Genomic DNA, 15,074 nt, shown 5'->3' on the forward strand with positions numbered 1-15,074 from the left:
ACTGAAGAGGTTGTAAATGTTTATGCAGAAATAAAGTCCAGAGGAGAGAGATTGAGTTGTGGTGTGAGGAGAACCAGAGGAGAACAGGTGTCAGGTGGGTGAGACACAGGGGTGTCTATCGGTCTCAGGGTGGTCTGCTGGTGACAGTGGGGCATCCACTGGACCTGGTTAGAAGATAGGAGGGAGAGAGAGAGGCACTAGGGAGAGGGAAGGCAGAACAGGGTTAGTAGCACACAGAGCCATAAAAGCAACACAGATATTAAAACAGGCAACCTGGAGCAAGCTCCTGGAATATATTTGTCTAACGGCTAAGAACATTTATAGAGCAATAAATTACATTAAATTACATTTTCAGAGCAAGAAAGGCTAAGAGCATCAGGTCCAGGCCTAAGCCGGATGTGGACTGATGTGTGTCTGTGTGTACGTGTGTGTGTGTGTTAACTAAATACTACGACATCCACAGCTGACACGGGGGTATCTATCGGACTCAGGGTGGTCTGCGGGTGACTGTGGGGCATCCACTGGACCTGGTTAGAAGGTAGGAGGGAGAGAGAGAGGCACTAGGGGAGACAGAAAATGGTTAGTAGCACACTGAGTCATTGAAGCAACACAGCTGTCAGAACAGAACAAGCCTGTTTCAGGGTAACCAGCTTCTGTACACTACTTGATATACATACAGTGCATAGCAGGATATACACCAATGTATACAGAGGAATCACAGGTAGGTTTGAGGCTGCCTTTCTGTGTCTCAAGGTCCTGGCTAGTGATTGTAGGCTAGGTCGAAAAGGTACGTCTTGAGATCTCAATTGAAGACCTCCGTTGTTTTGTCTCTTCTTAGGCACTCCGGTAGGGTGTTCCAGAGGTTGGGGGCATAGAAACTAAAAGCTGCCTCTCTGTGTTTCTTGGTCCTGGCTTTTGGAACTGTTAAAAGTTCAGTACCTGAGGATCTGAGTGGTCTGTTGGGCATGTACCTAACAAGCATGTCTGAAATGTGTTCTGGTGAGTGACTGTGGAGAGATGTCCATTCTAAAGAATGGTCTTGGCTACGACCTGTTTAGCAGTTACGACCGTCTTAAATTAAGACCAGTTGGTGCAACCCACTCCTAGAGCAGAGACCATTTGACTGCACACTGCTTACGGTTGGAAAGGTAGTTCATAAATCATCCAACAGCATGGTCTGACAGACCTATAGTGGCCAGTCGCTGGCATAAAATGCTATGGGCAACTGTGTCAAAAGCCTTTGAGAGATCAATAAAAAGGGCAGCACAGTATTTCTTGGCATCCATGGCTTCCACAAGCATGTAATTGAACACCTTATTGGCAGCAGTTGCTGCACTATGCTGCTTCCTAAAGCCAGATTGGTGTGGAGATAAAATATTGTTCAAGCTCAGGAAATCCTTGACCTGGTCATTTACCAGACTTTCTAAAACCTTCACTAAAATAGAGAGCTTAGAAATGGGTCTGTAGTTATTCAATTCTATAGGATCCCCTCCTTTCAAAAGAGGGAGGACATAAGCAGTTTTTCACACATCAGGAATAACATTGCTCTGGATAGAAAGATTTAAAATATGTGACACAGGTTTAGCTATAATGTCTGCAGCTAGGCGAAGGAAATAAGAAGGAAGATTATCAGGGCCTTCTGATTGTCGAGGGTCTAGGTCCTTTACGGCCCTATGAACCTCTTTTACAGAGAAGGAGCTGAAAGAGAAAGTGTGGCTACTTGTGGCTTGTCTGACGGGGGGTGAGCACCCATTAGGCAAGACATTGCTTGCCTAATGGAAGGGGTGAGCCTGCCTGTTATGCATGACATTACTCCAATCTACAGCATTTTCTTCAATTTGTCTCATTATAGTAGGAAACATGGTTTCGGCTTTGGCTTTTGAGACATGCTTGCATAGACTCAGCGACTTTTTGAAAGCCAATACCCACTCACTAATGCCTGAACAAATCATCATCATCCCTTCCTTGTAGTTTCAGGTTTCAGTTTGTTGGCAATCGAAACATGTCAGCAAGATAAATAAAGTATTACAAGCCATTTCTCATCAGTTAATAGGCTATGTGGCAACTCGAGACTGCATTGGGCGGGTTATCACACATTCACAAGGAGAGTTGGACAAAAAGAGCCGTTTAATGCCCGGTGGGCGTTTTAATAAGAACTGAAAGTCTGTCTCCAATGGAGACTCCAAAAAACAGGTGTGGGTAATCGATCCCAGCCGTTGTGCGTCCTCTGCTGTGGGCTTCTTGGTCCGTTCCTCATGAGGGCCATACGTCGGGGTACTGGGTTTGGATAATCCTGTCAGCACAGTGAAAACGAGAGGCGAGGCAAAGTTACAGGGATGTAGCAAACACACACAACTTAGGCTTGGCTGCTGCCTGGAGCATTATCCCTGGAGGTGTGGTCAGGAGCTGTCTTGTACCCCTCTCTCACTTCCAGTTAATTAGCGGCAGCTGTTGGATAAGGTTTCGACTGGCTGATTAGCCAATCAACCAACCAATCCTGAGACCTAGTCCAATGGATGTTTGATCGCCATGTAATAAGGGAAGTTAGGTAATTATTTTTGTAGGATTGATTTGTATACACACAGGAGCCAGTGCTGCGGTCAGGGATGGCCAGCTCACCCACCCCCTGATACAAAATACAATCATGTGTTCTGAAGTTATCAGCAGTGACAAAGCGAAGTGCTGAATGCTAGAGAGTATCAAACTGTTTCAAGGTGGTGGGGGAAGCATGCATTTAGATGACGTCACCATAATCAAGCACTGACAGGAATGTAGACTGCTGCTAAGCTTCCTATTCTCACGCAGGCTCTATTTCCAAGCTTTGCTCTCAGATTTTTTGTTAACTACTTAACATGTGTTTTAAAGGATAACTTTTAATCTATGAAAATACCCAGATATTTAAAGGAGGGCACTATTTCAATGGCAGTACCATCCAAATAGCAGATTGTGTCCTCAGTATCCTGTGGTGCATGGGATCTAGCGAATAGTATATATTTTGTTTTTGCAGCATTCAGGACCAGTTGAAGCTCTAGTAGTGAGCGCTGAGTTGAATGATCTCTGCAGAGCAGACAGTGCTTCATCTCGTCATGGAGCAGATGTGTAAAGAACTGTATCATCTGCGTAGTAATGTACCTTAGAACCCGAGGAGGCAATGTTATTTATGTATAAAGTGATGAGTAAGGGCCCTAAGATACTGTAGAACCCTGTGGCACTCCTTTAGTGACCTCCAGAGGTGTAGATTGAATGGAGTCAGCGACAATACATTGTGTCCTACTCGAGAGAGAGAGAGCTTTCAAACCAGTAGCAGGCATTTTGATCCAGGCCGACTGAGGCCAGACTTTCTAGTTTCTTGTATGAAACTAAGTAATACAACTAATAACTAACCCTAAACAAACCAAACAAAAAGCAGGCGCTCAGAAGGGGAAAGAGAGACCAAGACAATGCTTTATCAGGGCTGAAACCTGCAGATACCCTGATCATGTACACTGAAATGTGGACACTAATCAATCCATTGCATGTCAACAGAGATATATACACCATCTATCATGTTGCATATCAACAGAGATCAACAATAATGTCAAACCACAGGTCATTCAGTACCAGAGGAAGTCTCAAGACTTGCATTGCATCTTGAATACCTTTACATGTCTGTTGCAGGATTTCCAACTGGCCTGAAGTTGTTCTTGGAGGATGAGTCCATCAGAAAAGTTGGCGTGGGCATCATGGGAGACATGTGGAAGTTACTGTCTGACTTTGAAGTCAAACTAAAGAACGTTGTGGAGCTTGGAGATATGGCAAATGAAAGAGTAAGACAAGTTGAGACCTGTCAGTGTCCTCTTTGTTTAAGTCTTGTAAATGACATTTTGGAACCTGTAAGGTGGACATTTGTGAAAACGTGGGAGGATCCAGAGTATATGCTCTTTTAAAACACAATAAAAATGGTCACGCACTGACTGACATATAACCATCCAGTCAGCAGACATTCTAAAATGTCACCAGGATGTGATATTAGCTTGTATAGATTTTTAGGCTGGTATTCAGGCTTTGTTTCAGTACTCTTGCTATGCATCCTCCCTTACTTCCGATGATCTGATGTGACTGGATGGGAGGAGCACAGCTTTCACCTATCCAATCACGTAACCAATCATACTAGACCAGAGATGAAATCCCAGGAAGGAGGATTGGAGTATGTGTATATTGGAGTACTATTGGGCCAGAGTATGTTTTGGAGTATAGATGGGGCCAGTGGTTCATTGCCTTCCTTCACTGATGTGGAGTGTAACCTGTGTAATAGTGTAATAAGTGTAATAAGTCTGTGTAACCTCCAGTTAAGATGTGTGGAGAAGTGGAGTTTGGACGGGCTGACCAAGCACCTGTTCAGGAGGAGGCTCTTCAAACAGAACACGGTTCGCTGCAGCAGATGGGATGACCTTCATCTCTCAGAGGACCAGAAAAAATATGCCGCCACAGATGCTTATGTGAGTGTTTAACTGTATCATCTACATTAAGCTGTGAATGTGTAGAAATGTTACCCTGGGAATCGTTAAAGCGAGAGTCTCAAGTTGTGTTTTTTTTTCATGCTCAGGCTGGCCTTATCATTCATAACAAGCTGCACAGTATGGATCGTGAGTATCTTGTGATGTATCGGTCAGCGTTTTTTACAGTATATGAACTGACTGTTTCTATAACGTACAAAGTTTGTGCGTGCGTGCGTGCGTGCGTGTGTGTGTGTGCGTGTGTGTGTGTGTGTGTGCGTGTGTGTGCGTGTGTGTGTGTGTGTGTGTGTGTGTGTTTCTATTGAAGGAGCAGTGAGTTCTCGGATTGGGCTCAAGGACAAGCTCTCAAAAATGGCCAGTGAAATTGAGGAATTGGCCGGCAGTATTCCTGAAGAAGTCAATGACATCCAAAGGTCTGGTATAGAAACTCCAATGCCAACATTGTTCCTCTTGTTCAGTCATAGGCCTTGTTGTAAAGTAATTGTTAGTAATAGTTAGTAATTGTTAGTAATAGTCTGAAATGTGATGCATTTCCATTCGTCTTCTGTTATTGCAGAGCTGCAAAACTGGCGGAAGACATGGCAGCTAGCCTAGCCTCTCTGAAAGACTTACTGACAAAGAGCAACGTCACAACTAGCACTTCCCTTCATGAGCCCTTGTCTTCAGACACGGCAAACAGCGAAGCAGTCAGTTCTGATACAGACTCTACAGACCTGAACCACTCCAACATAGACCTCTTCAAGGTCCCAGAACCAGTGGACAACAGTAACGCCACAGACGTTCAGAGAGAATGTATCATGTCTCTGGATATCACTGAGTATGAGCTTGAAATGCTAGAGATGCACGCCCAGCAAGAAGGTCTGGAGGAGAAGTCCACACAGGAGTTCCAGGTACACAACAGGCCTATCTGAATTCCATCTATTGGAATCCAAATCCATCCATTGTTTCTGTATTGGTTTTCAGAAACTCACTGCTTCCCTCTGTTCATAGTGCACTTTGCCACCTTTGTGCAAATTGCTAAGGACATTATTAGGCGGTTGCATTCATAGCATTAATTACGTTTTACTGAAAGGTTTGTTTAGGAAAATGCTAGCCTGGTGTCGCCAGCCTGATCACGTGAGATCACACATTCTTTTTCACTCTCTAGATCAGTCTGGTCTTCCAACCATTCAAACGGAGTCCCAGCCGACCCGATATTGATCAGGCTAATCACTATCTTTTATCTAATATGGGGCGGGTTTGGTCGGGCCAATCACAATCGTTTATCTACTATAATATGGGGCAGGTTTGATACAACGACTGTACCCACTTGATTCAACGATACGATGACTGACCCACCTTCCCTTGCTCTAATTGGTTGTAGGTCTATCCAATTGCATCCAGAGGCCATTGATAACGGCCCTTGGAAATCGAAAATAAACACAGGATTTCCACACCCTTCGCATTTTGCAAATTGGTTCTGGAGAAGCCAGGCTATGAAAATGCCAAAGCAGTTATTCACAGCGTCTTAGGTTTTGTTTGCAAATTGGGGAGAGCTGCAGGTACTTTGCAGTGCGAGCGAAGAAGAACGACGTTATGACTATTAGTAATGTGTCCACACCTTCCCCCCTGCTTTGAATATCATTTTGGAGAACAAACTCTTTTTCCTCTCTCTGAATCTGCAGAAGCAAAATGGCCAGAAGAAGCCGTCCGACGTCCCGTACGAGGTGGACAGTGATGAGGAGCTGGACAGTGAGATGCTCCAGGTGAACAACTGTAGCTACGCTGACAACTGCCATGTCAGAATGAAGGATTGTCCCTGTTCCAAGATATCATCTTTCCCAGAGTTGTCATATCTCCTCATAATTCACGTTATGCTCTCCCCACTCTGACACATTCAAATTCGTCAGAGGTCTGACTTCTTTCCTTTGTGAGTGATTGCTAGCGTGCTTGGGGTTTTGCATTTTTGTTTGTGTGAAGCGTGTTTCTACGGATGCATCTGCCCTTAGTGTGTGGAGGAAGCAGAGAAGCTGAGTCATGAACAAAAGAACGGGGAGCAAGACGACCAGAAAGAGTCTGAGGAAACCTCCTCCTTTCCGGAGGAAGAGGAGGTGGACATAGAAGAGGAGGAGGAAGAGTTTGGTACTTAGAATAACTTTTAAGTGAATGCTAGATAAGTATAAGAACATCGTTGTACTGGCACCAGGATAGAATAGGACTAATGACCAGTTAACATTTTCTGTAAGAAAGAACTTCATCCATAATTCCAACTAAATTGATTCACAAAATTATAATACAGAAAAGTACTTTTTTGACAACTTGGACCTTATTTACAGCATATTATAAGACGTTTGACTCACGAGATAACTTTGGTGTAATTTGGAGGCCTGTTGAGGAAATTTAAAATCCAGCGCAAGCCAAGTATATCCATGTAATGGCGGCGGACAGGGCACTGAGAATGCAGCTTCTAAAAAATTTGTTTTCTGCCGGCAGAAAATACATTGTTTAGAAGCTGCATTCTCGGTGCCCCGTCCGCCGCCATTGCAGGCTTGCGCTGGATTTTTAATTTCTTCTACAGGCCTCCGAATTACACCAAAGTTATCTCGGTGAGTCAAACGTCTTATAACATGCCGTAAATAAGGTCCAGGTTGTCGAAAAAGAGCATTCTCCTTTAAATGGTTTGTAGAGATTGAATTCAGTGGAGCTGTTCTTCATGGAACAGATCATCACAGTGGATGAACTGTAGGGCCCAGGTTTGCTATACAAGGCTGTGCTGTATATGAATCCAGTTGTGGCTAAGGCCTTGTCAGCTAGCCAGCAGCAAGGTTTTAAAATGGCAGTTAAGAATTAACCTCCAGTCCCATATTCACTCAGACAGATGTGTGTTTGTGTGTGTGAGTGTAATTTTGGTCACGGCCAGTTGATTCTCTTTTGCTCACTCTCTTTCTCTCCTCCCTCCACATCTAGACCCATCTCTTCCAGAGCCAAAACCTGACCAAATTAAATGTCTGAAGATGTATTTCGGACATAGTCGTTTCAAGCCGTAAGTTACTCTCTCTCGTCATCACCGCCCTGTTTCCTGCAGTGCGCCTCTCTAACAGACACTTTCACTTTAACCTTTTAACATTGAATGCCATTTTCGCACCTAATAATGTGTGAAAAGTCTATATATATATATATATGCATATATTTCTGTTGTAACTGCCTATAAAATCTAAAACTATATTCTCTTAGTTCCCTGTAGTTCATATTATGTGACGAGTGATCCCTCGTGTGTTCCAGGGTACAATGGAAAGTAATACACTCGGTCCTGAAGGAGAGGAGAGATAACCTTGTTGTCATGGCAACGGGTATGCCCCCCCCCCACCACCAGCACCCCTGCCTCTTTTCTAATCTCCTTTTTAAGTTAATTATCATTGACTTCGTCTGCGTTGTAAGAACAGCTGCCATCTGCCAGAGCTTCCATATGGATGTCACTAATAAAACTATCAGCTAAGCGTTCTCCCACGAGACACAACAGTACGGATAGAGGAAGTGGCTGGCCGTTTTCATACATCATACCTACTGTATATACACTACTTTAAATGTCTATCTGGGCTGAGGGATTTTCACTGCCACCTAATGGATGCTTTGTCAATGACAACGGTGTTTTCTTTCTGCTGTCAGATCACACATTCTCTTCTGAATCTAGTCTGTGTCTAGCCTTCTGTTTTGCTTAGTGGATATACTGCATCTTCTCACCACATTCACACCAATCTCATCATTAATGTTTGAAAAGGAAATCAATTTGTTTGGAAAGACCAACATGTACTGTGGGTGGATGGACTTCACTGTGTGATCTCCCTGTGCAGGCTATGGGAAGAGCTTGTGCTTCCAGTTTCCTCCGGTGTACTCTGGGGGTCTCAGCATCGTCATCTCCCCCCTCATCGCTCTCATGGAGGACCAGGTGCTGCAGCTGGAGTGAGTCACACTGTTCAACATGGATACCGATCCATCCGTGCTTGCAGAATGCAGGCATAATGCAATAAACAGTAGGAATGGTATCTAAATGAGTAAAAACCATGAAAATAAATTAATAAAAAGCACTATTAGTCCAAACCATTATCAAAACAGATATAAGAAAACAAAAGTGTTAACGGCAGTGTTAGCGTTAGCAGTAGTGTTAGGGTTAACGGTATAGTGTTAGAATTAGAAATTGATGCCCCTGCGGTCGATCAACACGGTCATGCTCTTTTCTGTCCCGGCCTGCCCACTGACGTCAGGACAGCAGAGTCACTCCGTCTTTTGTTGCTCAAAACTCACCTCTTCAAGAAGTACTACCAGGATCCTCCCTCTTAAGCACCTATTATATTTTTTCACTTTGGCTTCAGCACTAGATTATGCTCTTAGTCACTTGTTTAGAAATTATATGCACTTGAGTTCAAATCACCAGCTCTCACACTTTAAAAAGAACACTCTTAAAGGAGTAGTAAAGGCAAAATGCATGTTTAGCCCTGTTTTAAGGTTACTTATGATCATATACAATGGTTCAGATCAAAACGTTGACAAAACTAGCACTTTTGAGAAAGTCTGAATTTAACCGTTTTGGTCATACAATGGATGTGGGTGGGCATCTTGAAAAATCATTAAAAAACATGTTAAACTCTCAATTTCAAAGACAAGAAACTCACAGAGTTGTTAGTTGGTGTTCTGACATATAATTCGCCTTAAAGTAAGATTCTAGTTAATCTGGAAAGGCTTTTTTAAATATTTAGCATGGAACTATTTAGTCGCAGCACATACATGTGTAAACCTCCACAAACTAGGTAGCCTAGCAACATAAACAATAACAATAGCTACCGTAAGTAGTTCTGCTTCCTGAATTCCCGGATTGATCTACACATCTACAACGGTCGCTTCAATACAAGTCAATGGATTTCATAAAATGATCAATAAAACCCTACAGGATTCATACTTTGCGGAGAATTTGATGTCAGAACACCAACGGACACCAATTACCCCCTCGGTGAGCTTCTTGTCTTTGAAATCGAGAGTTTAACATGTTTTTGAAAGATTTTTCAAGGTGCCCACCCACATCCATTGTATGACCTAAACGGTGGTAGAGCAATTATCAGACTTTCTCAAAAGTGCTAGTTTTGTCAACGTTTTGATCTGAACCATTGTATATGATCATAAGTAACCTTAAAATGGGGCTAAACATGCATTTTCCCTTTACTACTCCTGTAACATTCCACCATTGATTTCAATTGGACAAATAGTATGAATAAATGTGAAATAACTTCTTTTTTTGAGTGGGAGGGAAAAGAAGTTTAAGTATGCAAGAGAACAAGTGTGACTTGGCTCGGGGGCGGCTGTAGCTCAGTTGGTAGAGCGGGTCGTTCAGTGATCGAAGGGTCAGTGGTTCGAATCCCAGCTCTGACTGTCCACATGTCGAAGTGTCCTTGAGCAAGACACCTAACCCCAAATTGCTCCCAATGAGCAGGTTAGCACCTTGCATGGCAGCTACCGTCATTGGTGTGTGAGTGTGTGTGTGAATGGGTGAATGAGAGGCCATTGTAAAGCGCTTTGAGTGCCGCTAAGGTGGAAAAGCGCTATATAAGTGCAGTCCATTTACCAGACTTGCATTCTGCAAGCACAGTAAAAGGTCTTTATGCTCTGTTACCTGCACCTGTTAATTGGACTAAGCTTCGTAGGAAGTGCCTTTTTAGCTCTACAAAAGCTGTGTTTAGGTCAGGCAAAATCAATGGGGATGTTTCCTTCCAGTAAAAATAGTTATTATTTTCTTTTTCTTTCAGGATGTCTAACATTTCAGCCTGCTACCTTGGCTCAGCTCAGACAAAAAATGTTTTGTCCGACTTGAAACAGTAAGTCTTTTTCTCAAGAAAAACACTTGTTTATTCGGCTGACAGAAAAATATTAAATCAGAGTCATGACTTGTTTTCTAATTTGGTACTGTGGCAAATGGGTTTTACAGAGGCCTCAATGTTTACTTAAGACTGCCTGTGAAATAACATTGCTAGAAAATAACTGCCATTTTGGTCCTCAGGGGACATTACAGAGTTGTGTACGTAACCCCAGAATACTGCTCAGGAAATGTCTCTCTACTGGAGGAGCTCAATACAACCATTGGTGAGTGAGTGAGTGAGTGAGTGAGTGAGTGAGTGAGTGAGTGAGTGAGTGAGTGAGTGAGTGAGTGAGTGAGTGAGTGAGTGAGTGAGTGAGTGAGTGAGTGAGTGAGTGAGTGAGTGAGTGAGTGAGTGAGTGAGTGAGTGAGTGAGTGAGTGAGTGAGTGAGTGAGTGAGTGAGTGAGTGAGCGTTTGTCCTCGATTTCTGCCTATTATTTACCAGCATATATTTATCCAACATCAGACAATTAGGTGTGAGAAAATATCTTGTGCCGGTGCTGATGATTCTAGTGATTTCTCTCTCTCTCATGTCTGCAGGCATCTGTCTGATCGCTGTGGACGAAGCCCATTGCATATCAAAGTGGGGCCACGACTTCAGAGGAGCGTACAGGAACCTGGGCGCGCTGAAGAGACTGATGCCTGATGTACGTTTCATTTGTCTCTCAAATTGGAATTGTAGGCACCCATCTTATTTATTTTCTTCATCATGACAATTTTCTTTATTTTCTGTGTTTTTTCTGTGTCAGTTTCAGCCTTTGAGTTGAGTTATGTACATGTATAGTTAATTTACTGGAGTCATTCATTTTGGACATAGAAAGTCTTAAGAGACTGCATTTCTTTCATACTATTCCATCAATGCAATAACCTTGATAACGGTGCCATGACTGTATGTTCGCTGACGCCATGACTGCATGTTTGCTGACGCTGTAACATAATTTCTCTGACACAGTTATGTAGGCTTCACAACAGCAAAGATTCCAGCAAAGTACCTCTAAGAATTAGTGACTTGTTGTCCACACAGGTTCCCATCGTGGCCCTGACGGCCACCGCCAGCCCCTCCATCAGGGAGGACATCGTGCAGAGCCTGAACCTGCAAGAACCCCTCATCACCTGCACCTCGTTTGACAGGCCCAACCTCTTCCTGGAGGTCAACCGCAAGTCTGGCAACATGGAGCAGGACCTGAAGAGACTCCTGAAGAAGAAGACTGGGTAGGCGCGTCGGATGGTGGTGGTTGTGTATTTGAAATGCCCTCTGTCATTGAACAGAGTAAACGCAGCCAACATGTCCAAATGCCTGAAATGTATCTTATTTGTGCAAGCTGTTCAATTGTCGATCAGATTGAAGTCTCAATTTAAACATGTAGGCCTCCATTATATCTATCTGGAATGGCAATGCAGGCCATGTTTAAATGCATTGCCATTGTAATGAGAGTCAACTGGTTGAACACAATTGTGATAGTGATATAGTGACACTTCTCACATGTGCCCATCGTTGACTCTCTCAGGGGTGACTATGAGTTTGAGGGGCCCTCCATCGTGTACTGTCCCTCGAGGAAGGAGGCGGAGAGGGTGACCGCCGGCCTCTACAAGCTGGGTATCAGAGCTGGGCTGTACCACGCTGGGTTGGCCATCAGACAGAGGCAAAGCAATCAGCAGAGCTTCATGAAGGATGAGATCCAGGTGGGCTACTGTCTGTCGCACTGCAGCTGGTCTTACTGTGGAAAGATGAGAACAGGATTTCTGTCATGACTTTCTTCATAGTTCAAATGATAGCTGATGTTTTGAGATTCCAAAAATAGAAGTAAGAAGAAGCATAGCGAAGTCGTCAAAAATAACAACAGACATGGTCGTCCTAACCTAACGTGTTCGTGTTGGTTTCAGTGCATGGTGGCCACAGTAGCCTTTGGAATGGGCATCAACAAGCCGGACATCAGGAAGGTGATCCATTATGGCGCTCCTAAAGAGATGGAGGCCTACTACCAGGAGATTGGCCGGGCGGGGAGAGACGGGCTGCCCAGCGCCTGCCACGTCCTCTGGGCCCCCGGGGACATGACTATCAACAGGTCAGTCTCAACAACATCAGGGGATGTTGGACATAGCGGGGAAAGCAGGAAAATACAATTCTGGGGCTGCAACTCACCCACAACACCAAAAAAGACAAATTCTCAACAAAATTATTATTTTTCTGCTCTTTATGGTGTACATCTATGCCTCACTTGTGTATAGAAAACCTTCCCAGTTCAAAGCTTCAATTTGAGCCCAAGATGACCTTCCTATCTGACCTTTCTATATTACACACGAAAGTCTTCTCTGTACCTCAAAGTTATTATTGATGGCTCTTCTCCTCCTCATTCTGGTGATGCCCCACAAGGCAAGGCAAGTTTATTTGTAGAGCACATTTCAGCAATTGCAGGAAGGAGATAGGACAGTGCAAAGACAGGACAGTGCAAAGGGCAGGTACTGTACGAACAGCTACAGTAGTGCAAATGAAAAAGGATGAGCTAAAGGAAAGAACAATGTACCAAAAGTGGTGCAGTTAGTGTGTATATACAGTGAGTATGCAGTGTGTAATGTGTAGGTGAGTGTGTGTATGTGTATATGTGTGTGTGGCATGATGTGTATCACCATAATGTACCATAATCTCACAATACAGTAAAGACTTAGGAATACACACTCACTCTACTAGCAGAATACAGAATTGAATTGTGTCAAACATAGTTCTCTTCAACACTGATCTCATCTCACTTAGACTCCTGTGGAGAAAATACATTGGTTCTGCATTAAGTTTCCATAGATATACTGGAATGAGATTTCTAGTCTGTAAAAGCAGAGATTTGAGTATCAGCAGTGTGTGTGTGTGTGTGTGTGTGTGTGTGTGTGTGTGTGTGTGTGTGTGTGTGTGTGTGTGTGTGTGTGTGTGAGAAAGAGAGCGAGAGAGAGAAATTATACATATGTTTTCTGAGATTTGAGGTAGGCTACTGTATAGTGAAGACTTTCACTACAGAAAATGTAATCTTTGAGATAGAAAGGTCATCTTGATTTCAAGCTTATGAGCTTGAGAAGTTTTCTATACACACAAGTGAGGCATAGATATTCATCATAAAGGGCTGAAAAATAATCATTTTGATGAGAATTTATCAGGTGGACTGTACTTTTTATTATCTTTTTGGGGATGTTGTGCGTGATATCTTCCTGCTTTCCCCATGTGTCAAGATACTCTCTGCCAAATGTCATACTAGTATGATTATTTATGCTATTGTAGTACCTTAATATCTGCAGTTACATAATTTTGCCAGGAACAGAACAGGTTTTTATGGGCCCCCTCAGACCAAATAGGGCCGAGTTGGGGGTGCTCATTATCAGCTTGTGATGGCCAAGGGTTAGGGTTAGCCAAGGCATAGGCTAACAAGAAATAACAGTGAAAAAAACGTATCAGATAACATCCTGAGGGCTAATTTGACCTTCACCAGGTTGGTCTCAACACCTGGACCTGCAATAGTGACAGCAGTATAGAGACGCTTTTCAGACAGCTTCTTTCTGTATTTCAAATCTAACATTTAGGTATATATATTCTTTTGACACAGATCTTTTTATAGAGGAAAAAGATTGACAGCCTTCACTTGATTAGTTCTCAAAACATATAGGAATCCTAGTTTTTTGTTTTGTTTTACAGGTTTCTCATCAACCAGTCAACAAACATCAACTTCCGCAGCTACAAGTTGAAAATGATGGCCAAGATGGAGCAGTATCTCAACTCACACAAGTGCAGAAGAAAGTAAGCTTGGTCTCTTTACACTTGCCATTCAGAGATTTCTGTTTGTTTGTTTGTTGACAGATTATCAACCTCACGGTTATTGATTCACAAATTGATATTTTGTGATAATTGCTTCACATTTCTCATCTATTTTTCCTCAGACTGATCCTCTCTCATTTTGAAGACAAGCAGCTGAGAAAAGTCACCTCTGGCATCATGGGAACTGACCAGTGTTGTGACAACTGCAGATCTGGGTCTGTGTTCACAAACATTGCGGTGTATCATATGTCTGTATTATGTTTGTTATGTATCATTACTTCACCAACTACGTTGAGCAACTTGAGCATGTTGTTTGATAACTATGCACAACATCTAGCCTATTGACTGTTCTATTTCTATCAACTCTTATCAGCTAACTTCAGAAGTATGCCCATGGTATCTCTGTCCTTGGTGTGTTCAGGTCAGTGAACCGGCCCGGTCTAGATGTCAGTGTAGGGGGGGGAGGAGGGGGCCGCCAGGAGTTTGGCCCCCTGGCCTACCAGCTGCTGGGAGCCGTGGCGGCGCTGGGGGAGAGGTTCGGCACCACCGCCCCCATCCTCTTCCTGCGTGGCTCGGTGAGTACCAGACCCATCCTCACCTGACCCCCTGGGGAAACACACACGGACCCTGGTCTGATGAGATCCCTACAGGAATGGGCAGGGTACATCTCTTTAGTACAGCTCAATATCGTAATGATGATGTCATGACCATTTTAGAGTAGACAAGTCTCACCAGGGACAGGGATTGTAAATTAGCCTTGGCTAGAAATCCTACAGTACATGCAACTCATCTGTCTCAAGTTTCTAACCTGCTCCTGTACAATGTTACATCGTCCCTGACAAATAAACTTTTTAATAAAAAATATAGCACTCTATATAGCACTTTAATCTGACATGAATC

The 15,074-nt window shown here is 43.4% G+C and overlaps 1 protein-coding gene across 1 annotated transcript in view; it reads left to right on the forward strand.

Annotated features, from left to right (window-relative positions):
* wrn (WRN RecQ like helicase) overlaps nucleotides 1-15,074 on the forward strand; it is a gene marked incomplete at its 3' end in the record, with an annotated part of 33,137 nt that overhangs the window by 1,752 nt on the left and 16,311 nt on the right. Inside the window, exons 4-22 of the mRNA XM_084442598.1 lie at nucleotides 3,658-3,806; nucleotides 4,329-4,478; nucleotides 4,586-4,625; nucleotides 4,804-4,909; nucleotides 5,053-5,386; nucleotides 6,161-6,241; nucleotides 6,485-6,617; nucleotides 7,443-7,518; nucleotides 7,758-7,825; nucleotides 8,327-8,435; nucleotides 10,271-10,339; nucleotides 10,522-10,604; nucleotides 10,919-11,025; nucleotides 11,403-11,590; nucleotides 11,887-12,061; nucleotides 12,263-12,444; nucleotides 14,055-14,156; nucleotides 14,297-14,389; nucleotides 14,596-14,749. Of these exons, the coding sequence (XP_084298724.1) occupies nucleotides 3,658-3,806; nucleotides 4,329-4,478; nucleotides 4,586-4,625; nucleotides 4,804-4,909; nucleotides 5,053-5,386; nucleotides 6,161-6,241; nucleotides 6,485-6,617; nucleotides 7,443-7,518; nucleotides 7,758-7,825; nucleotides 8,327-8,435; nucleotides 10,271-10,339; nucleotides 10,522-10,604; nucleotides 10,919-11,025; nucleotides 11,403-11,590; nucleotides 11,887-12,061; nucleotides 12,263-12,444; nucleotides 14,055-14,156; nucleotides 14,297-14,389; nucleotides 14,596-14,749 (2,399 nt within the window). The remainder of the gene's footprint in view (nucleotides 1-3,657; nucleotides 3,807-4,328; nucleotides 4,479-4,585; nucleotides 4,626-4,803; nucleotides 4,910-5,052; nucleotides 5,387-6,160; nucleotides 6,242-6,484; nucleotides 6,618-7,442; nucleotides 7,519-7,757; nucleotides 7,826-8,326; nucleotides 8,436-10,270; nucleotides 10,340-10,521; nucleotides 10,605-10,918; nucleotides 11,026-11,402; nucleotides 11,591-11,886; nucleotides 12,062-12,262; nucleotides 12,445-14,054; nucleotides 14,157-14,296; nucleotides 14,390-14,595; nucleotides 14,750-15,074) is intronic.

This window comes from Borostomias antarcticus, assembly GCF_949987555.1.
Source record: "Borostomias antarcticus genome assembly, chromosome: 8".
In the NCBI taxonomy this organism is placed as follows: Eukaryota; Metazoa; Chordata; class Actinopteri; order Stomiiformes; family Stomiidae; genus Borostomias; species Borostomias antarcticus.